Source organism: Schistocerca cancellata, chromosome 6 (assembly GCF_023864275.1).
Source record: "Schistocerca cancellata isolate TAMUIC-IGC-003103 chromosome 6, iqSchCanc2.1, whole genome shotgun sequence".
Lineage (NCBI taxonomy): Eukaryota > Metazoa > Arthropoda > Insecta > Orthoptera > Acrididae > Schistocerca > Schistocerca cancellata.
Window position 1 is genome coordinate 347,703,093 of NC_064631.1, and position 24,583 is coordinate 347,727,675.

The following is a 24,583-nucleotide window of genomic DNA, read 5'->3' on the forward strand; positions in this document are numbered from 1 at the left end:
TCTAATGACTGTTAGCAGAATATGGAATTGGTGGGTTCAGGAGGGTAATACGGAACGCCGTGCTGGATCCCAACGGCCTCATATCACTAGCAGTTGAGATGACAGGCATCTTATCCGTATGGCTGTAACGGATCGTGTAGCCACGTCTCAATCCCTGAGTCAACAGATGGGGACGTTTGCAAGACAACAACCATCTGCATGAACAGTTCGACGGCGTTTGCAGCAACATGGATTATCAACTCGGAGACCATGGCTGCGGTTATCCTTGACGCTGCATCACAGACAGGAGCACTTGCAATGGTGTACTCGACGACGAACCTGGGTGCACGAATGGCGAAACGTCATTTTTTTGGATGAATCCAGGTTTTGTTTACAGCATCATGATGGTCGTATTCGTGTTTGGCGACATCGCGGTGAACGCAAATTGGAAGCGTGTATTCATCATCGCCATACTGGCATATCACCCGGCGTGATGGTATGGGGTGCCATTGGTTACATGTATCGGTCACCTCTTGTTCGCATTGACGGCACTTTGACCAGTGGACATTACATTTCAGATGTGTTATGACCCATGGCTCTACCCATCATTTGATCCCTGCGAAACCCTATATTTCAGCAGCATAATGCACAAAGGCGATGAACTTGAGGACAATATTGTGGAAATGGAAGAGGATGTGGATGAAGACGAAATGGGAGATACGATACTGCGTGAAGAGTTTGACAGAGCACTGAAAGACCTGAGTCGAAACAAGGCCCCCGGAGTAGACAACATTCCATTGGAACTACTGACGGCCTTGGGAGAGCCAGTCCTGACAAAACTCTACCATCTGGTGAGCAAGATGTATGAAACAGGCGAAATACCCTCAGACTTCAAGAAGAATATAATAATTCCAATCCCAAAGAAAGCAGGTGTTGACAGATGTGAAAATTACCAAACAATCAGTTTAATAAGCCACAGCTGCAAAATACTAACACGAATTCTTTACAGACGAATGGAAAAACTGGTAGAAGCCGACCTCGGGGAAGATCAGTTTGGATTCCGTAGAAATGTTGGAACACGTGAGGCAATACTGACCTTACGACTTATCTTAGAAGAAAGATTAATGAAAGGCAAACCTACGTTTCTAGCATTTGTAGACTTAGAGAAAGCTTTTGACAATGTTGACTGGAATACTCTCTTTCAAATTCTAAAGGTGGCAGGGGTAAAATACATGGAGCGAAAGGCTATTTACAATTTGTACAGAAACCAGATGGCAGTTATAAGAGTCGAGGGACATGAAAGGGAAGCAGTGGTTAAGAAGGGAGTAAGACAGGGTTGTAGCCTCTCCCCGATGTTATTCAATCTGTATATTGAGCAAGCAGTAAAGGAAACAAAAGAAAAATTCGGAGTAGGTATTAAAATGCATGGAGAAGAAATAAAAACGTTGAGGTTCGCCGACGACATTGTAATTCTGTCAGAGACAGCAAAGGACTTGGAAGAGCAGTTGAATGGAATGGATGGTGTCTTGAAGGGAGGATATAAGATGAACATCAACAAAAGCAAAACGAGGATAATGTAATGTAGTCGAATTAAGTCGGGTGATGTTGAGGGTATTAGATTAGGAAATGAGACACTTAAAGTAGTAAAGGAGTTTTGCTATTTGGGGAGCAAAATAACTGATGATGGTCGAAGTAGAGAGGATATAAAATGTAGACTGGCAATGGCAAGGAAAGCGTTTCTGAAGAAGAGAAATTTGTTAACATCGAGTATAGATTTAAGTGTCAGGAAGTCATTTCTGAAAGTATTTGTATGGAGTGTAGCCATGTATGGAAGTGAAACATGGACGGTAAATAGTTTGGACAAGAAGAGAATAGAAGCTTTCGAAATGTGGTGCTACAGAAGAATGCTGAAGATTAGATGGGTAGATCACATAACTAATGAGGAAGTATTGAATAGGATTGGGGAGAAGAGAAGTTTGTGGCACAACTTGACCAGAAGAAGGGATCGGTTGGTAGGACATGTTCTGAGGCATCAAGGGATCACCAATTTAGTATTGGAGGGCAGCGTGGAGGATAAAAATCGTAGGGGGAGACCAAGAGATGAATACACTAAGCAGATTCAGAAGGATGTAGGTTGCAGTAGGTACTGGGAGATGAAGAAGCTTGCACAGGATAGAGTAGCATGGAGAGCTGCATCAAACCAGTCTCTGGACTGAAGACCATAACAACAACAATGCACGACCGCCTGTGTCAGGTCCTGTATGGGCCTTTCTGGATACAGAAAATGTTCTACTGCTTCCCTGGCCAGCACATTCTCCAGATCTCTCACCAATTGAAAACTTCTGGTCAATGGTGACCGAGCAACTGGCTCGTCACAATACACCAGTCACTACTCTTGATGAACTGTGCTATCGTGTTGAAGGTGCATGGGCAGCTGTAGCTGTACACGCCATCCAAGCTCTGTTTGACTCAATGCCCAGGCGTATCAAGGCCGTTACTACGGCCAGAGGTGGTTGTTCTGGGTACTTATTTCTCAGGATCTATGCACCCAAAGTGCATGAATATGTAATCACATGTCAGTTCTAGTATAATATATTAGTCGAATGAATACCTGTTTATCATCTACATTTCTTCTTGGTGTAGCAATTTTAATGGCCAGCGGTGTAAATGGACAACCTTTTATTTGTTTTCCATTTTATAGGTAAATTTTTGGCTCTTAGTCACTGCTAATGTGCACCTGCAAGTTGTATAGGTAAATTATTAACTACCCTTCTTTGAGATAGCAGCCTCGTGATGCCAGTTGATTCTTTTTTTGAGATAGCAGATCTTGTCTATTTATAGCCTTGGTTAGTAATTAATTTTTGAAAATTGTGAGAACTATTGTCAGCTAATATCTTTTTTGATATACGCCATATGTGTATTCTTGTCTTCTATCTACATCTACATGGATACTCTGCAAATCACATTTAAGTGCCTGGCAGAGGGTTCATCGAACCACCTTCACAATTCTCTATTATTCCAGTCTCGTATAGCGTGTGGAAAGAATGAATGTCTATATCTTTCCGTATGAGCTCTGATTTCCCTTATTTTATTGTGTTGATCGTTCTGCCCTATGTAGGTCGGTGTCAACAAAATATTTTCGCATTCGGAGGAGAGAGTTGGTGATTGGAATTTCGTCAGAAGATTCCGTCACAACGAAAAACGCCTTTCATTTAGTTATTTCCAGCCCAAATCCCATATCATTTCTGTGACACTCTCTCCCATATTTCGCGATAATACAAAATGTGCTGACTTTCTTTGAACTTTTTCGATGTACTACGTCAGTACTCCCTGGTGAGGATCCCACACCGCGCAGCAGTATTCTAAAAGAGGACGGGCAAGTGTAGTGTAGGCAGCCTCCTTAGTAGGTCTGTTACATTTTCTAGGTTTCTTGCCAATAAAACACAGCCTTTGGTTAGCCTTCCCCACAACATTTTCTATGTGTTCGTTCCAATTTAAGTCGTTTGTAATTGTAATACCTAGGTATTTAGTAGAATTTACAGCTTTTAGATTAGTCTGATTTATTGTGTAACCGAAGTTTAACGAATTCCTTTTAGTACTTAAGTGGATGACCTCACACTGTTCGTTATTTAGGGTCAACTGCCACTTTTCGCACCATTCAGATATTTTTTTCTAAATCGTTTTGCAGTTTGTTTTGATCTTCTGATGACTTTATTAGTCGATAAACGACAGCGTCATCTGGAAACAACCAAAGACAGCTGCTCAGATTGTCTCCCAGATCGTTTATGTAGATAAGGAACAGCAAAGGGCCTATAACACTACCTTGGGGAATGCCTGAAATCACTTCTGTTTTACTTAATGACTTTCCGTCAGTTTCTATGAACTGTGACCTCTCTGACAGGAAATCACAAATCCAGTCACATAACTGAGATGATATTCCATAAGCATGCAATTTTACTAAGAGCCGCTTGTGTGGTACAGTGTCAAAAACCTTCCAGAAAACCAGGAATACGGAATCGATCTGAAATCCCTTGTCAATAGCACTCAGCACTTCATGTGAATAAAGAGCTAGTTGTGTTTCACAGGAACCATGTTTTCTAAACCCATGTTGACTGTGTGTCAATAGACCGTTTCCTTCGAGGTAATTCATAATGTTCGAACACAATATATGTTCTAAAATCCTGCTGCATATCGACGTTAATGATATGAGCCTGTAATTTAGTGGATTACTCGTACTACCTTTCTTGAATATTGGTGTGACCTGTGCAACTTTCCAGTCTTTGGGTACGGATCTTTCGTCGAGCGAACGGTTGTATATGATTGTTAAGCATGGACCTAATGCATCAGCATACTACGAAAGGAACCTAATTATTAAACAGTCTGGACCAGAAGATTTGCTTTTATTATGTGATTTGAGTTGCTTCACTACTCAGAGGATATCTACTTCTACGTTACTCATGTTGGCAGCTGTTCTCGATTCGAATTCTGGAATATTTACTTCATCTTCTTTTGTAAAAGCATTTCGGAAGGCTGTGTTTAGCAATACTGTTTTGAAGCACTGTCTTGGATAATATCTCCATTGTTATTGCGCAGAGAAGGCATTGATTGTTTCTTGCCTCTAACATACAACCAGAATTTCTTTGGATTTCCTGCCAGGTTTCGAGACTAAGTTTCATTGTGGAAACTGTTATAGGCATCTCGCATTGAACTCAGTGCTAAGTTTCAAGCTTCTGTGAAGGATTGCCAATCTTGGGGATTTTGCGTAAGGCATTTTTATTAATTAAATTTATCTTATGTTAATCCTATTGAAAGCGCCATTCACCTGTGACTGAAGTTTTGAGTGACACTACTGAAAGAGAAATGTGCCATCTGCAAAATGGAAGACTTCAACCATTCAAATTGTCATATTCCTCATGTCAGTCAGTTCCTCAGAATAAATCTTCAAATTGGTAACTGGCCAGTACATTGTTCCATTGCATGATGAAAATTTGGTACAAGCAAATTACATGGTTTAATGAAATTGTTCCTTTAAAAGTGGGCGTTTCTTCTGTGGCTAGGGGAGCCATTTAGCTATAACTATGCAAAAAGTATATAATTTAATTATCCAAACTGTGTTAGAAGCTATAAGTTGTGGGAGAAATGATGTAGTAACAGTTTTATAACTGATACTAGTATTCATTTTGCTATGCTACCATGTTGTTTCTGTTAATTAGTTCCTTCCTAATTAGGAATATCCTTTATTTGACTGTGAGGCATCATACTGTGAAATGGTAACTCCTCTTTACAGTAGTTGATCAGTAATTATGATTTTACTATACACCTAACTACAAAATGATGCAAGCAAGCTGTTGTTATTGTTGTTGTTGTTGTTGTTGTGGTCTTCAGTCCTGAGACTGGTTTGTTGCAGCTCTCCATGCTACTCTATCCTGTGCAAGCCTCTTCATCTCCCAGTACCTACTGCAGCCTACATCCTTCTGAATCTGCTCTACGATTTTTACCCTCCACGCTGCCCTCCAGCACTAAATTGGTGATCCCTTGATGCCTCAGAACATGTCCTACCAACCAATCCCTTCTTCTAGTCGAGTTGTGCCACAAACTCCTCTTCTCCCCAATTCTATTCAATACCTCCTCATTAGTTATGTGAACTACCCATCTGAGCAAGCTACCACACATGAAATAATTCTTATGCAAATAGGTGGGGAGATGCTAACTGTACTGTTATTTGTTTCCAAACTTTTAGATGTTTGAGGGTGGGACACTAACATCACAAATGGAACACATTAGCAGGAACAATTGAGCGTATCTGCATTTCTACTCGCAGAAAATGTTAACATGTAAAACACCTCAGACTGAACAGCATGTAATTAACTAATAATCAGTAATTAAATGTACAGCTATAGCTGCATTGAATTGATGGCACAATGCACTCTGTGGTGGACGATCTTTTAATTACAACTGTGAAAATCATATAATTCTTATAAATGTAAGTGTGCGTAAGTTCACTGTCTAGTAAATATGTAAAAGACTGCATTCAAATAGTGGAAACTCCAGATTGGAATATCGACAATATTAGGAAAACGATAGGTTGCTATTCACCATAAACATGACATGTCGAATTGCAGCCAGGCACAATGAAAAGACTTACACATTTAGCTTTCGACCCAAGCCTTCTTAAAAACACACAAGCCAGCACACTGCACGTACACATGACCGCTCTCTGGTGTAGCTCTAACCAGAAGCTTTGGCTTTGGTTGAAAACTCAATGTGTAACAGTCTTTTCATTGTGCTTGTCAGGAACTCAACATGTCATCTTTATGGAAAGACAACATTTAACTAACATTATGCAAAAACTTGAACTGCACTGGTTAGCACTTTAATTTTCTCACATATAATGAAATTAATGTTTTCACTGAACTTTATTCACCGTAATACCTCTACTGCTTAGTAATGAATTTGGAACTATTTCTTGTAAAGTCAGCTTTGTTGAATATGCCATAGTTATTTGATATATTTGCTACAGGAAGCTGATTTATTATTCAGATGATCCTGTTGCATTAGTTGATTTTAGAATATATTAACTTTAGCTTGTATGAGATTTCTTTTGTGATTGTTAACTACAAAACAAATGTTTTAGGCACATGGAATGTAGTATTGGGTTGCACTCACTGATTAACTAATAAAATGTGTAAGACCATTTGCAATGAACAGACTAGAGATTATTCAAAATAAAGCACCACGATTGAGAGAGGTTGGCTTCACAGTTCAAAAACATGACTTTCCCTAATGGCCTCCTGAGACATATTCACTGATTACACACATATTAGCTGATTACACAACACACGTAATACAAAATATGTTAGTTCATAGTTGCTTCAATGAACAGTTAATTTGCCTGTCTTAGGAATGCTCCATAATTTCAAACAGTTGTGTCTGTTAAAGATTTGGCTCCATATAAGCTGCTGAATCTTTGTGCAAATAGCTAGCCACTGTCTGCAACATTCATTAGGATAACAATTCCACCAAAACAAAACTGGCTTTTAAATACTTGCAGATATAGAACCAACATCGCAATGGTATACAGCTGTTATACATGGTGGAGCAAGGAAGACACAGTTTTCACTGTAGAATAATTGAAACATGGTTTTATTTTAATAAATCTTGTTTTTGAAATCTGCATACCTTAATTAGGTTCAGAAAATAACATTGCTGAAACAATGTCCTTCTTGCTGGACACAAATTTGGATCCTCATATGAAAGTTATTCATTGCTCATTCCAACATCTAATTCGGGACAGCTTCAATTTCCTGACAAATCGAAGCGAAGTCTTGAGGTCATCAATTGCACTGGATTTGTTCATGTACACTCCTGACATCGAGCAACCCCACAAAAAGAAGTCACAGATCGATAGATTGAGTGAGCATGGGGGCCAAGGAACATCACCATATCATGAAATGACATGTCTTGGGGAACATTTGTTGAACCACTTCCATGGATGCTCTCGCCGTGTGAGCTGGCACCATGTTATTGGAACCACATTTCTCTCATGCTAAATCAACGCATTTTAAGTTCTGGACAAACAAAGTTGTTTAACATTTGTATCTAGTGCACTGATGTCACAGTAACTGCAGTTTCTACCTCTTCAAAAAAATTAGTGTCCAACAATCCCTGTCTTAGAGATAATGCACCACACTTTTGACTTTTGAGCTGTAGAGAGGTTTTTGGTGTAACTCACGTGGGTTGTCTGTACATTAACACAACCATTCTCTACATTCTCATAAACATTTAGATGAAAATTTGTTTTATCACCAATGAATATTGGGACATCTGCATCTTCCGTAAGAATAGTGTCCACTATGTCACAAAATTCTCTGCACTGCACAAAATCTGTTTCATTTAGCTGCTGGACAATCATTTTGTACAGGTGAAAATTGAGCTCAGTGTGTATGATGTGAAAGGCATACCCAGTGATACAGCATGTCACTTAGCTGATCATTTCGGACCAACTAGAACTGCCATTCTTACACTATATACATTTTCCAGATTCGAACTGAATAGGAAAGACCAGGTGATTTCTTTTTCAGCACAGATCCAGTATTCCTAAGCGCTGCAACCTCTTGAAGTATAGTGTTTCAGTCTGGGTCAACATCTCGATGCCTAACATTAAACTTTTGATGAAAAAGATGTTGAACCATAACCACAGAATCTTTGTTTCTAAAGAACTGCTTCACTGTGAACACACGACACTCTATACTCGCAATATTCCACAGCGACTGAAATTGCTGTGTCTGAACTGCTTGCCAACAGTTGCTCGAGATCAGTAACCCACTCGTTGATGAGTACTAGCAGTTAAAAAAAAAAAAAAAAAAAAAAAAAAAAAAAAAAAAAAAAAAAAAAAAAAAAAAAAAAACATCTGTTTCCTCTGCTCCACCCTGTATAACAGTTGATTTTAGAAGTAGCATTTACAAACAGTTTACCAAGGTTGAATCCGTGTGCTCATAAGCAACTTTTCATCAACACTTCCAAAGACCGTCCAGTGAAAAGGCGGGATAGGATTGCTTTCTTTGTCCAGCAGTAAATCTCCTAACTGATGTAATAGCTATTTCTTTACAGCCATTACTCTCTCATGTACTACGTAAACTTTTTGACAGTACTATTTAATATTTTGTTTTATGTATGACATAATTGAAGTAGTAAAGATCTTAATATTAACAGATATTATCTAAAACACAATAAAGAATGAAGTTGATTCATTCTAATCTTTATCGGTAGGTAGCAGCATGTTGCGGTGCTGTACGTGTGTCATGCAGCTCTTTGTTAATTTGTGCTACTACCACTAGATGGAGCTGGCTTACACACTGTTGGTAGCCTGTATTATGCCGGATTGTCTGTGCTACAGACATGCGTTGCCAATGCATAAAACAAAAATTGATTCTGACGAATTTTTATTGATTGTAATACATGTATCATTGCAATTTTTGCTGTATTCAATAGTACCCAAATTATTTACAGGTGGTAAAAAGGCGGTAGAAGTTCATGCTGCTGTCTGGGTACCTGATTCTGAGGCTGCTGTCTGCATGCACTGTAAAAAAACTCAGTTTACTGTGCTGAATCGACGGGTAAGTCAGTTTTGTTTAAATGTCATTTGTTGCATGTTTAGTAGAAGTGAGGATTAAGTTAGTGTAGCAAGAATCACAGTAGTAAGAAATCAAACTCCAATAATGTCAATACCACTCTCTAATAATTGTTTGCATAAAACTTCATGGATTCATCAGTTTATTCATTCACTCATTATATTTCATAAATCCTATCACAGGGTGCATATGACCCGGCACACCGGGAGATCTGAGAAAAACCCAGGTTTTTTTCCATCCGGGAGAAAACTGGGAAAAACCCGGGAATTTGTTAGAATTCTGGGAATTTTTCATTGCTTTTGTTTTCAGTTAAATTTTTGTAATTTTGACTTGTAAGAACCGATATTTTAATAAAGGATACTACTGTATCCCACTACTGCAGAATAATACTGCAGCAATAAAACATGAACGAGAGAAAAAACGAAAATATAACTTAAATTGCAAAGGAAATGTGCCATATGCAACAACAAAACACAGTGTGCATACAAGTGTCTGCCAACAGCGAAATGTGCCATAGGCTTTAGGAAAACTATGCAATGCTTTGTAACAACAAATTGCCTCTGATCAGCGTGACGTCACAACTGTTTGCATTAGATTTGTTTTAGCAGTTACGAGCGGGATCATGTGCATGTGCGGTTGAGTAGTACCTTCTCCTGCTTCTGCCTACACAAATGTGGCTGTTGACTGTGTAAGCAGTCGCAGCAAGCAGCTAGATGCTACCGGAGAAAAATTTGCCGGCACGCCCAAGCTCCCAGATTCATGCATGCGCATGAGGAAAAACCTTGTTTTGCAAAGCGCCTAGCATCCAGCGCTCGTTGGTCTATTGACTATTCATATGATTTTGAAAAGCATCCCTATCGATTTTTGAACACATTCTAAGTTGATTTCTGAATGAATCATAAGTTGATTTGTGAATGTGTGCATAGTGTACGTGATGTCTCTGTCAAGGGAATCCTTGTTGCATCTAGAAACAAACTTCCCTGCTGACAGAAAACAAACTTCCCTGGAGACAGAAGGGGCTATACGAGCTGAGCAGAGTAAAGCTGAATGGATAAATGCCAACCGCTGTCTCATTATGTGGTTGATTGGGTTTGCGAATGATGAGCGTTGTTATTATTACTAGCGAAATCCATAGATTCAGACTACCAGAGTGGAAATGAACGACTAACAGGAATAACAGGTAAGAACGATTACATATGATCTTCTCGGTGTATCGAAGAAAATGAAATTTTGACAGAAAATTTTGGGCCAGATTGCTCTACTAGTAAGGGCCAGTTATACAGTCCCCAGCTAGCAGCCGCTTTAAATTCTGTTCTGGAAGTAGCACATAAAACGCGTTGTACGAACATGTAACAACGTCTAGCCAGAGAATAATCCTGGGATAAATAAACCGGTGATCCTGGCAGAGTTAGTGAAGTTAACCGGCGAATAAGCTTTGACATTGGCAGGAATAGTTACAGAATTAGTGATGACAAGACTGTTTGTTAGAACGAGGAAGGAGAAAAAACAGGGACATGACACAAATTATGGAAGAACATGACAATTCCAAATTTTTATAAGAAATTTGTAGTACAACTTTTCGATCTCATGCTTAAGATACTGGAGCGTATGAGTGAAGTGTGAAACTATTTCCTAATGTAAAGCTTTTTGCTTGTAGTGTTCCTAATAGGCTTTGTGCCAAAACAGTCTCGTTTCTTTGGTGTGCTTTACAATTGCTGCAGTATTAGAAAGGCCAATATAGTCTTATAGCCCACTGAAAAAATATGCATAATCAGATTGAGAAACCACACCAGTCTTGTGTATTATATGTATTAACAGTTTTTTCAGTATTAGATAACAACATTCGATTTTTCGTGTAGCAAAACGTTTGATGAACTTTGATGAGGTAATAGATTCTTTCGCAGAAAGGAAAGCACGCCATATAAAGCTGTAGCAAGATTAGATAGAAAGAAGAAAATGCTAGGAGCTACTTGAAGAAATGTGTACTTTATTGCTTGGCTCTTGTCTTTATTGGTTTTATGTATCCTATATTTAATTTTATGTCACACAAAACAGCAAGTTGTTAGCTAATAGGCAATAAAGAGAGCTAATTTTCTGAAGAGTTCTTGTTCTCCCGATTACAAATAATCCCACCCGCTGTTAATTGCGAGATTTTTTTTTAAAGAGGGACAGACTGTCAAATCGGCCGACTGGGAGCAGGAGCAGGAGAGGCACCACAGAACATTTCAATTTCCACTGTCCTGAATATAGTTTGATAGCATCCATTACAAAATATACACATTTCAATTCCACACAGCGAAATACAGTGACGTGCGATAGAAGAATGCTGTCTGAAGAGACTTGGCACTGCACTTTGGCACACTTACGACTAAACAATGTGTCTTACATTTCCGAACACATCTGTGTTATGTTTCAGACTTTTCTGAAAGATGTGCACTACAAGATGAACATATTTTTGAAAATTCGTTTTTTTTAGTATTGACCCGGTTAGCAAATATCGTAGATCCAGGGCTGATGCGCAGAGCAGTCCGAGTTATAGTGGGTAGTCTCCACATGACCGGTGTTTACATTTAGTGATTTTGCTGTTTCTCCTACATTTACTCTCATGTCAAATGAAAACAAAACGGATATCTGTGGCCGGGAGCTATCAAGTGAATGAAAATACATTCACATAATGACAGAAGGCTAAAATATGTTATTGGTTTTAGATTTTATTTTATTTCATTTCCACCTTTCCTGACAGTGAAATTATTTTTGTCTGTTTGCTAAAGAAATTTGACTTTTATTAACCTTTTCCGCAGAGGCAGTCAATGTATTTGAAACGAAATATTTAATTCCACAGTACTGGCTAGTTTCAACTGTTCACTGGATTTCAAGTGCACGTTTTCATCTTCTAGCACGTATGGCATTATGCCATAATAAAGAACCAAACATGATGTAATACAGTACTGGTGCTCCAATAAAATTTAAATCCCGAAAACCACCCTGAAAAACTTAATATCAGATTGAGGTCTACTTCATTGGGAATCTGGACATATGAAATTGCACTTTAAGTATGCACTTTAAATGTGCACGTTTAAGTATGGTTCACGAAATTCCAATGCTCTTGGAGTATCCTCTGATGTCTTGTTTCTTTTATGACATAATGTATTATCTTTCAATGTTTTGTACGTACGTACATACGGGCTTCCTACGTCCAGGTAGCTGTGCAAGCGCTGTGTCGCCTGTTATCTGCACTCTCAGGCAACTGCTGAAACGAACCCATTTCTAACGAGTCGCGGGAAAATATTGTGAATGGTGTCTTGAAAGGCGTTACTTTCAAAGTAAATATCCTTTCACATAAGTTGAACTATGTGCGAGAATGTACCATGAATTTCTTAAATCAGAGAGCATTTGACTCACATTTGACGAGCCATTTAGAAGAATTTCGAACCCTGAAGATCAGACATTTATGTCACTATTAAAAATTTTACTGGCACATTTGTGTGATATAAGATTAGATGGGTAGATCACATAACTAATGATGAAGTATTGAATAGAATTGGGGAGAAGAGGAGTTTGTGGCACAACTTGACAAAAAGGAGGGACCGGTTAGTAGGACATGTTCTGAGGCATCAAGGGATCACAAATTTAGCATTGGAGGGCAGCGTGGAGGGTAAAAATCATAGAGGGAGACCAAGAGATGAATACACTAAGCAGATTCAGAAGGATGTAGGTTGCAGTAAGTACTAGGAGATGAAGAGGCTTGCACAGGATAGGGTAGCAAGGAGAGCTGCATCAGACCAGTCTCAGGACTGAAGACCACAACAACAACATCTTAAAGTGTAAAACACGCAAAAAAGATCAATGTTATATGCAGAAGCTTAGCTTCTCTTGCAGCTTATTAACCTTAGAGACCAATATTATATGTGAACGCTTTGTTTTTCTTGGAGCAACGCTGTGTATACTAATTTAAACTATTAACTTTCCCTGTTTGTGTGTTCGTTGCTGTTGGTTGACTACATTATGTGTCCCATGCTCTGAATATCTGCTGGCTTCAGCTGGCGATATCACATGACATGAGCTATAACTGGCTTACAGAAGCGCATCTCAATCTCAATTTCAATGATTCGGAAAGTAACATGCGGTGTTTGGTGGAATTCCATTGTATACTTTCGTAATACGAAAATACGCAGCGTACATGTTGTTGCACAGCAAAGATATTTCCAAAATGTGTCTTATTCCCTGAATTTCGTTTTCTAAAGTGCCGGGAAATTCAATGCCCGTGTATAAAATCATAACCATTCAAAGGATTGATAAGTTTCACAGGGAAAATATGTCACTTAACATGGAAAAAGTGTTTTTTCATCTGGGAGAAAGTGTATTTTTAACTGGGAAATCCGGGAATTATTTTTCCTTGCCCACGTAAACACCCTGTATTACCTACGATATGTTTCATTTAATTATCACAGGTGGAGTTTACAATACGTTTAATGTCTGGAACAAAATTTCTACATACAGACAAATGCAAACAGTTACGTAAATTCTCATCACTGATGTTTGCTCTTAACCGCGACTTATTAATTTTCATAACAGAAAAGAATCTCTCATAAACGTATGTCAAGCCAAACATTGACATTATCTTCGCGGCTTCACGATGGAGATGAGGAAACTCTTGCTGTGGAAAGTCGTGATAAAAGTCTATTACACGTCTTTCCGAAAAGAACTTGTCTCTCAGATGAGAATTACACTGTAGATCTATTAATTCCATTTGCAAATTGGGATGAATATCAACTACAGAAAGAGGAAATGGTCTCGAGAACCATTCAAAAGCTTGGGATAAATGTGATATGTCCCCAAATCGCTTGAGAAATTCCTCTTTTATTGCATTAAGTATGGAAAAATTCTTTGCAGTTCTGTTCTTGCACAGCAGACAGAGTAAGGAAATGCACTTCGTTTCCTGGCAAGAGCTATCGTTCCCACAGCTCAAGCTTTCTAGTGCCAGCTTGCACCTTTTCAGCCATTTCACAAATTAACTGATTTTCTCCTTGCAATCTTGTGTTCAATGCATTCATGTGTCTAGTAATGTCCACTAAAAATGGAAGGTCGGCAACCCACTCTGGATCTTCTATCTTGGGGTCGTACCTTCCTTTGTCCTTTAAAAACTGATTTATTGTTACTCTCAGTTCAAAAAATCTTTTGAGTACATTAAAGTGGCTAAGCCAGCGGACTTCACTGTGGTATGGTATGACACCGTACTCTTCCCCAATTTCAGCTAAATATGTGTGAAACTGTCAATGTGTAAGCCTGTGGGATCCCAAATAATTAACTGCCCAAATTACCACTTGCATGACGTCCCCAGTTTTGCTGCTTTTGCACAGAGTACTTCTTGGTGCAAAAAGCAAAATCATTCTGCTGTACGCTGCAGCTTTTTTCTTAGTAATCCAACCAATCCCATTTGTTCTCCTTTCATTGCAGGTGCTCCGTGTGTTCTCACTGACACTAAACATTCCCAGCTGAATCAACAGCTTCTACAATGGCTTTTAGGATGTCCGTGCCGGTGGTCGTACTTTTTAAAGATATCATATCTAAAAAAAATACTCTGTTACGTGCAGAGCATTGTCCACACTGCGGACATAAATCACTAATTGCGCAGTGTCTGAAATATCTGTGGACTCATCAAGTGTGGTGGAAAATGCAATAAACTCCTGCACTGCACTCCTTAATTGACAGTAAACGTCACTTGCATGGCACTTAGGCGACGACTTAACAGTCCGCCGAGAAAGAGTGGTAGCTCGAAACTGATTTGCATTCAGTGGGCAAAGTAAATCAGCAGTGTCATTGATGAACTCCTTTATAAACTCTCCTTCAGCAAATGGTCTTCCAGCACTCGCTGTATTAAGCGCGATCGTATAACTTGGGCATACCGCTGAACTATCATTGTTGTCATCCTGAAAAATTGAAAATAGTGCTCCATAAAATGTTAAATCAGTTAGATGAGAGACATGATGAAAGAAAGTCGCAGATCTCTCGTGACAACAACAACTTATGTCAGATTCATCTAGTATCAGCAGATCGCTCTTCCTGAGCTCAGTCAATTTCCCCATCCGCTCAGAATCCGACAATAAATTGTACTCGTCCTTGTGAAATTTATTATAATGGCATTCAATACTAAACTTCCGCTGACCAGTGGAATTAAACATTTCAAATTTTCATGTTTTTGCACAAAGAAAAAAATGATTCTCCCATTCCTTTTTTTAAAAGATAGCACATCTTCACTTCTCTGGTTCCTTGATTCACTCTGCATTTTCTGGTTCTTGAAATACAATGTTTACTGTGTAATGGTACTTGAATTACGTAACCATTATGGCACCTCACCTCAACCTCTCGATAACAGCAATATTCTACTGTGTTTCTGTAAAATAGTTAACATATTTCTGTGACAACATTCAGATTTGATTTCATTAATGTAGAGGTACTTTGATACATCGATATGTGTATATTGCAATGATATTATTCTTATGTGTATTCTTTCTTTTGTCATTATGATCTTTGACGTACTTGTAACTCTGATTTTTGGGCATGTAAGCGGTTATTGGAGAGTCAAGCTTTGGTCGTCATATTAAAAAGACGCAAATTGTTGTCAGTTTATGAAATGTGAACTTTAACAGTGAGGAAGATATTTTCGAGTATGTTTTATATTGTGAAGTGATGTTTTGGAACAAGTTACGTGATACTGCAACAAAAGTAATAAAAAAGAAGTGTAACTTAAATTCGGAGTGCTGATTACTTTTTTACATCACCATTGTCCTAATTTGCAAAGGTTTAATCGTCAAGAATGGTCTATGAAACACATCTATAAAACTTTTGAATATCGCAGAATAACACCTAGGCCTCTTTGCATCCGAGCTTGGAATCATCACTACCTAGATTTTCGATGATTGAGCCATGAGTTCACAACGAGACCAGCGTGGGAAACACGAAAAGATGAGTGCCTAGTTTATCCATTATTTCAAGAAATGACTTTATTAACTGTGCTCTAATGACACCTGCCACATAATACAACTTTGTTGTTGCCCAAAAATGCAATATTTAGCACGTGAGCAACACTACAATCATAATTAATTTTTGACCTTTGTTGTGGTGGGGTTGTTAGAACTGCATAGTGGTCACTTCGCATCAACGTCCGCAGCTTAGCCTGGCACTACACTGCCGCAACTTGCCGGCTGTTGCCACTGCCCCGGTCGATGATTGCACGTTAGCAGCACACGTGCAGTGCTGTGTGCTGATGAGCTGCATGCAATGTTTGCCCGCCCCTGATCTAGAATATTTGATTTGTTCAATTTTTGTTCTACTAATTCCTGGTTAACTTCAGTGTCGTTCTCTTGTTCGTTATCACATTCGTTAACAAAATACACGGTGGGATGTGAATACTGTACAGTGACATGAGGTTCTGGGTTAACTTTGTCATACCTCTCCTGTGTGGTAATCAGGCTGATAGAAAATCTGTGGTCCTTCACAGAGAAATAGCACTTACCATTACCTATGTCTATTTGAGTTTTGTAGGTTCTAAATGTGTCCTTACCTATCAAGCAGTTGACTGTCATCATCATCATCATCATCATCATCATCATTTAAGACTGATTATGCCTTTCAGCGTTCAGTCTGGAACATAGCCCCCTTATAAAATTCCTCCACGATCCCCTATTCAGTGCTAACATTGGTGCCTCTTCTGATGTTAAACATATTACTTCAAAATCATTCTTAACCAAATCCAGGTACCTTCTCCTTGGTCTGCCCCGACTCCTCCTACCCTCTAGTGCTGAACCCACGAGTCTCTTGTGTAACCTTGCTTCTCCCATGCGTGTAACATGACCCTACCATCTAAGCCTGTTCGTCCTGACTGCTACATCTATAGAGTTCATTCCCAGTTTTTCTTTGATTTCCTCATTGTGGGCACCCTCCTGCCATTGTTCCCATCTACTAGTACCTGCAATCATCCTAGCTGCTTTCATATCCGTAACCTCAATCTTGTTGATAAGGTAACCTGAATCCACCCAGCTTTCGCTCCCATACAACAAAGTTGGTGTACAGATAACTTAGTCTTGGTACTGACTTCCTTCTTGCAGAAGAGAGTAGATCGTAGCTGAGCACTCACTGCATTAGCTTTGCTACACCTCGCTTCCAGTTCTTTCACTATGTTGCCATCCTGTGAGAATATGCATCCTAAGTACTTGAAACCGTCCCCCTGTTCTAACTTTGTTCCTCCTATTTGGCACTCAATCCGTTTATATTTCTTTCCCACTGACATTACTTTCGTTTTGAAGATGCTAATCTTCATACCATAGTCCTTACATTTCTGATCTAGCTCTGAAATATTACTTTGCAAACTTTCAATCGAATCTGCCATCACAACTAAGTCATCCGCATATGCAAGACTGCTTATTTTGTGTTCACATATCTTAATCTCACCCAGCCAGTCTATTGTTTTCAACATATGATCCATAAATAATATGAACAACAGTGGAGACAGGTTGCAACCTTGTCTTACCCCTGAAACTACTCTGAACCATGAACTCAATTTACCGTCAACTCTAACTGCTGCCTGACTATCCATGTAAAGACCTTTAATTGCTTGCAAAAGTTTGCCTCCTATTCCATAATCTCGTAGAACAGACAATAACTTCCTCCTAGGAACCCGGTCATATGCCTTTTCTAGATCTATAAAGCATAGATACAATTCCCTGTTCCACTCATAACACTTCTCCATTATTTGCCGTATGCTAAAGATCTGGTCCTGACAACCTCTAAGAGGCCTAAACCCACACTGATTTTCATCCAATTGGTCCTCAACTATTATTCGCACTTTCCTTTCAACAATACCTGAGAAGATTTTACCCACAACGCTGATTAAAGAGATACCTCTGTAGTTGTTACAATCTTTTCTGTTTCCATGTTTAAAGATTGGTGTGATTACTGCTTTTGTCCAGTCTGATGGAACCTGTCCCGACTCCCAGGCCATTTCAGTTATCCTGTGTAGCCATTTAAGACCTGACATTCCACTGTATTTGATGAGTTCCGAGTTCCGACTTAATTTCATCCACCCCAGCTGCTTTATTGCACTGCAATCTATTGACCATTTTCTCCACTTCCTCAAATGTGATCCTATTTCCATCATCATTCCTATCCTATTCTACCTCTAAATCTGAAACATTACTGATCGTATTTTCACCTACATTGAGCAACTCTTCAAAATATTCCTTCCATCTGCCCAAGGCATCCACAGGATTCACCAGCAGTTTTCCTGACCTGTCCAAAATACTTGTCATTTCCTTCTTACCATCCTTTCGAAGACTGCTAATTACACTCCAGAATGGTTTTCCAGCACTTGACCCATAGTCTCCAACCTGTTTCCAAAGTCTTCCCAAGATTTCTTCTTGGATGCTGCAATTATCTGTTTGGCTTTGTTTCTTTCTTCAACATAACTTTCTCTGTCTACCTGAGTTCTAGTATGTAGCCATTTTTGATACGCCTTCTTTTTCCTTTTACATGCTGCCTTGACTGTGTCATTCCACCAAGCCGTTTGCTTCATCCTACTTTTACACACTACTGTTCCAAGACATTCTTTAGCCACTTCTAGTACTGTGTACCTGTACCTTGTCCATTCCTTTTCCAATGACTGCAATTGACTACGTTCAACTAACTGGTACCTTTCTGAGGTCGCTGTTATGTACTTGTGCCTGATTTCCTTATCCTGAAGTTTCTCCACTCTTATCCTCCTACATATGGACCTGACCTCCTGCACTTTCGGCCTCACAATCCCAATTTCACGGCAGATTAAATAATGATCAGTGTCATGAAAGAATCCCCTGAATACACGTGTGTCCCTCACAACCTTCCTGAATTCCTGATCTGTTATTATATAGTCAATGACAGATCTGGTTCCCCTGCCTTCCCAAGTATACCGGTGAATGTTCTTGTGTTTAAAAAAGGAGTTTGTGATTACTAAGCCCATACTGGCACAGAAATCAAAGAGTTGTTTCCTGTTCCTGTTGGCCTCCATATCCTCTCCAAATTTACCCATAACCTTTTCATACCCTTCTGTTCGATTTCCAATCCTGGCGTTAAAATCATCCATTAGCAGGACACTGTCCTTGTCCTTTACTCTAACAACTACATCTCTGAGTGCCTCATAAAAACTATCCATCTTATCTTGATCTGTCCCTTCACAATGCGAATATACTGACACAATCCTAATTTTCTTGCTAGACACTGTCAAATCTATCCACATCAGTCGTTCGTTTACATACCTTATTGCAACTACGCTGGGTTCAATTTCTTTCCTGATGTAAAGCGCTACACCCCATTGTGCTATTCCTGCTTTGACTCCTGACAGGTAGACCTTGTATTCTTCCACTTCCTCTTCTTTCTCACCCCTTACCCGAATGTCACTAACAGTTGACTGTCTACTATTAAAAAAATTACACTGCACAGAGAATTGTTCGATGTTCATGGTGATAAGAGCTTGGCGTTTTACTAATTTGGTTTTGCCGCCTGTAGCGGTTTGTACTTTGCAGTTTTGCACTGGCAGAACAGGAAATTTATTCAGTCTTTTTAATTCAGTGAAAAATGCTTCAGACATTACATTAGTTGTGGACGCTGCATGAAGTATTAACTGTGTGTCTATACCAAAAATTTTCACTCTGATTACTGCTTGCACTTGTTCTTCCAGTGTATTTTTCGCCAATTTTAGTTCATGTTGGTAAAGATCATCCTTTGTCTCCTTGTTCATCGAATCGTACAAAATATGTTTACAAATCTGGTTTGCCCCCATCGCTAATAAGGACTGTAGTATGGGGCTCAACTATGACCAATTCAGGTTTTCCTGCGGTGTGGTCTGATCTACTTCGGTACATAGGACAACTTCTGTCAGTTGTACTGTGTGATTGTTTCTCCAGTGTGTATCATTTCCAGTTTGCAACATGCTTTCTTGTATGTTCATATTGCTGTTGTGAAATGTTGCCGTATTGTGATTTTGCTGCGCAAAGGTTGGCTGCGGTATGGCATGTGGCATATTATTGTTGTTGCCGTGCGCCGGCCACCGATGCGGCTGACTGTTTTCGTTTACACGTGGTGCATAATTTTGAGAGGAGGGATTGAAGTTAGCTTGTGGATGGTAATTGTTCCTGTTATAAGGAAAGTTTTGTTTAAATCTCTTGTTCCATTCCCTTATCCATTACCACGGTTAATGTATCCTTGCAGTTGCGCATACCAGCTTTTCTATGTGTTCGTGTCTGGCTTTTTGTATTGACCATTCAAGTTATGTTGTTGTTGTGTTTGGCTGTCTGACATCTTATTAGTTACTAATTTCTCTTCATATATGAGGTCAATTGAATCAAAAATGGGTAGAAATATATTCTGTGTCGTGCTGAGGTGTAGTAATCAATTTTTCACGAATGTGTGATGACAAATGATTTTTTAAAATTCGTAAAACATCCACAGGAGAAATAAGATTCCTCGAATAATGTGTTTTATTGAGGTACTTCTCAAAATACCCTCGCAAACTACCATATTTGCTATTAAAAGGGGCGGGGTTAAAAACCTCTCACTTAGGTCTCTCCTGTATGGTTTCTGACCAATATTTGTCAAGAAATACCCGTTCAAATTGTAAATATGTGATACAATGCTCAGCTACCTCGGTCGACCACAAAAGTACATCGCCTTGCGTGTACCCAACAACAAAACTGATCTTTTGTGCTTCCGTCCATTTCTAGGAAACACATGTTGAAAAGCACTAATAAACACAACAGGATTCATCTTCTTACCTTCACTTGTAAATGTTGAAAATTGACGGCGTCTTAATAAACCTGCATCAGCAAATATAGTGGACAAGTTGTTTGCATTTTGTGCTGTGTTTATATAGCTGTCATAATTATATACACTTCTCGTAGGTACTGGTTCTGGTGTTATGCCCTGTAAACTTACACTTTGTGGTCTGTCATTACTCTTGGCATTGTTTGTAAGGTTTGCAATGAGCTGTGTGCATACATTACTTTGGTTTGCTGTGGCTGGCACTTTGTTTATATGTACAGCTGTTGTCTCTGTATCAGTTTTACCTAAGTAGTTGCATATCCTGTGCTCTGTAGCTTGCAAATTTTTTTGTCGATAATGTCATTTTCGTTTTGTTGGATAACCATTTTGGTTACATCAGTCATTAATTTACATTCCTTCACTACATTTTCCGCTGCGGTACTGGTTTTGTCTGAAGTACCTGCTTCAGCTTGTGAAATTAAGTCACATAAATTTTTATTAATTTTGTCTCTTTCCTTTTTGGCACAGACTGATTCGATTTCAAGTGATGCTACTTTTAAAGTGAGTTCAGCAATAGCTATTGGTATATTTTCGTAATCCTTGTGCAGTTTTTTTACTATGATAGAGATATTCTTCACTGTGGAAGTTAATTGTGTTTGTGTAACTTCCAGGTTCGTGTGTGTGTCTTTCATCCCTTTTATTTGCTGCTCTACTGTATCATTCTTCTTGTTAAGAGTGTCTAATTTCTGTTTTATACCCATAATGTCATTGTTTACTTCGGAAAGTTTCCATGTCTTTAAATTTTACATTCAACTCCTCACAAAGATTCTTTGTCAAATCACTGATCTGCTGTGTGACTGTATCCTGAAAATCTCTTAAAACTTGTTTTTGTGCTTGTTTTATGTGGTTTAATGTCTTGTGTGACTGTGGTAAGGTTTTGCGACAAGCTGTCAAATTTTCTATTTATGTCTGTTTGCAAATTGGTGTTTATATTTTTTATTTCTGCACGCAAACTGGTGTTTGTATTTTGTATGTCAGCACACAAATTGGTGTAATTGGTGTTCATACTATCCAGTTTTTGAAGTATTATGGCAAGTGCGTCATTTTGGCTGCTATTTAATGCAATGCATTTAGGAAAGGAAATTAAGGGAGGGTACTTCTAATTATCACGCAGGAGATGTTACCAAACATAGCTAAGCAAGCAGTTGCGTAACGGTCCTACCTTTGCTATGATGAAACAAACAGCATATTTCAAAAATTTTCCGTAAATTCCGGTTTCACTCTTGATTCCCTTTTGAATTGGTTTTCTCCACAAGAATTTTTGGTTCTGGTTATTTTGCTCCCAGTCATTATGTTGCACAAGAAAATTTGAAAATAATTAGTACTTGCAAAAAAATCTCATACAATGTTATAAATAATTTTGAATAATTTACACAACTGGTTTAATTTCTTTCTCAATGTCATGTCACCAGGTCGCCAGTTGTGCAAATTTTTATATATAATAATGAGAAGAAAGGGTACATAAATAGAGAGAGATTAATAGAAATCAATTATTTTCACTTAATGCCCAAATTTTGGATTTTTTATATTTATGACTTTGTGTCCGTTTGTGTTCGTTTTAACGTGAACTTACATTCATATTGTTGAGATCCACACACTCCTGTTAGGTGCTGCTTCTTCCGACGCCGCAAAACTTTCCATTTTTCGTGGCTGTGTCGGTGATGTAATTTTCATTTATCGGACTTCTTCACCATTGGCAGGCAGCAGGAGGTGGGTGACATAACCTTTTCGTGGTGTGCGGAAGAAAATAAAAAGGCCACATATTTTTGCACTGAGAAAATTTATTATTCAGATACTGTGAAAGCTACTACACGCATCTCACAAAAATACGTCTTCTCCACTCGAGAACTAAAGACAGAGTCTCTCTAGTATCAGAGTCTCTCTAGTAACAAAAAAAATTAAATGGAATTTTTTATCATTTGTTATCCGCCTTCCGGCATAGCAAAATACTTCTTTTGCGGGTGCTTACAGCCGTTGTCCTTGGCTTTTCCTATGCGCCAATACAAGATGCAGAGTAAATATCACAAAGCCCACAATGATGCCATAATTTAATTGATTGTCATCATCCATTCATATGAATTACTAAATTTTTTCTTTCGAATATTTACAATTAACTTCAGAATATTGCATTCTTCATATAACTTTAGACAACCCTAGGACGTTTAAAGTTAAACCATTTCAAACTCCCGTTATCAGTGTTTTTGAACAAATAGTAGTTTCACACTCATTACAAGAACACTTTTCAAAAAACTGAAGAAAAATCATTCTCTCACCCTCTTTTTACACACACACACACACACACACACACACACACACACACACACACACACACACACTTTTTTCTGTATAAAGAACAAACATTTACATTACATTTATATTTCTTATTCGATTGTGTTTGATAACAGTGTACCCACACATTAATTAGTAACAGAATTCAAACAAAAATATTCATTTCTCATTATTCAAACAATGCACAGCGAATATAGAAGGATCATGTAAGGAAAGAAGTTACATCCATACTCATTATCATATTGCAAAATACGTAACATTACAAGTTCGTAAACCAATTCAGTTGCATGGATTCAACGGGATTTACTTCTGGGCATAACTGGGGTACCAAACTTTGCTGAATTTTATCGTCAGTCAAAAAGTTTTTGTACTTTTCAGTAGTGTATTTACTTTCATTATCTGACAAAGTGCTGTTATGTTTTCTAACATTAGGAACAAAACTTTTTAATGTAAATAATTTTGGATACTCAATACTTCTGTCTTAATTGTTGAATATGAGTATTCACCATCACCGAGTACTTGACTTGCAAACCTTATTGAGCATATGGTAGGCTTATTGTTCACCCATCCAACTTGAAATAAGCATCCAACTAGCTCAAAGTTGTTGTTTCCCACTGTAACTGTATTTCATGTTTGTTATGCCTGATATGCTTCTTCTTTTTCTTAATATGTTGTAGGTGTGACTACCCAAATTTCAAAGATATTTGTGTTTAAGCACAAGTTTGTTGTGATCACATTGGGTGATGTATGCATTGATGGTGGCTATTTTATAGTCTAAATCAATCTGCAATGAATCCCGATTATTTGTGACTTATCACTGCATTCTTCTGTTTGTAGGCATCCATCCTTTTTAACTCTGTACATCTTCTGGAATGTTTTCTTTGTCCAAACAGGTATTTCTTCTTGTGAAGTCACTACAGTCACCATTCATTGTTGAAGTCGCACGTCGTCTCTTGATATAGCTTTATTTTATAACATTTAGTTGAAAGTGTCATTCATTGGTAAGAGGATGTGGGGATACAAATCACGTCTTTGGAGTGGTATCAAACGATGCATACACTAATTCTTTCTTACAACTCTTGTCTTTGAACATCATCAAGTGCATTAATAAATACTCTGGCATTCACATTGAGTCTGAATGGTAGGACCCAAGAAAGATGTCCTTATACTTAATTTTGAATATGAAGGGTAAATAATTATGAGGAGTGTCTTTATGATTAATCATGAATGGTAAACTATTGCATCAATAGAACTGTCACACAATAGGAATGTAGTAGGATGTACCCTCTATCAGACTTGGATGAAGAATGAAGTGAAATTTTAGCAGTGAGAGT

General features: G+C 38.4%; 1 protein-coding gene across 2 annotated transcripts in view; it reads left to right on the top strand.

The window, feature by feature from the left end:
* LOC126190746 (pleckstrin homology domain-containing family F member 2) overlaps positions 1 to 24,583 on the top strand; it is a 144,659-nt gene that overhangs the window by 57,022 nt on the left and 63,054 nt on the right. For both annotated transcript variants that reach the window (XM_049931245.1, XM_049931244.1), the window contains exon 6: positions 8,989 to 9,095. In XM_049931245.1, coding sequence (XP_049787202.1) covers positions 8,989 to 9,095 — 107 coding nt within the window. The remainder of the gene's footprint in view (positions 1 to 8,988; positions 9,096 to 24,583) is intronic.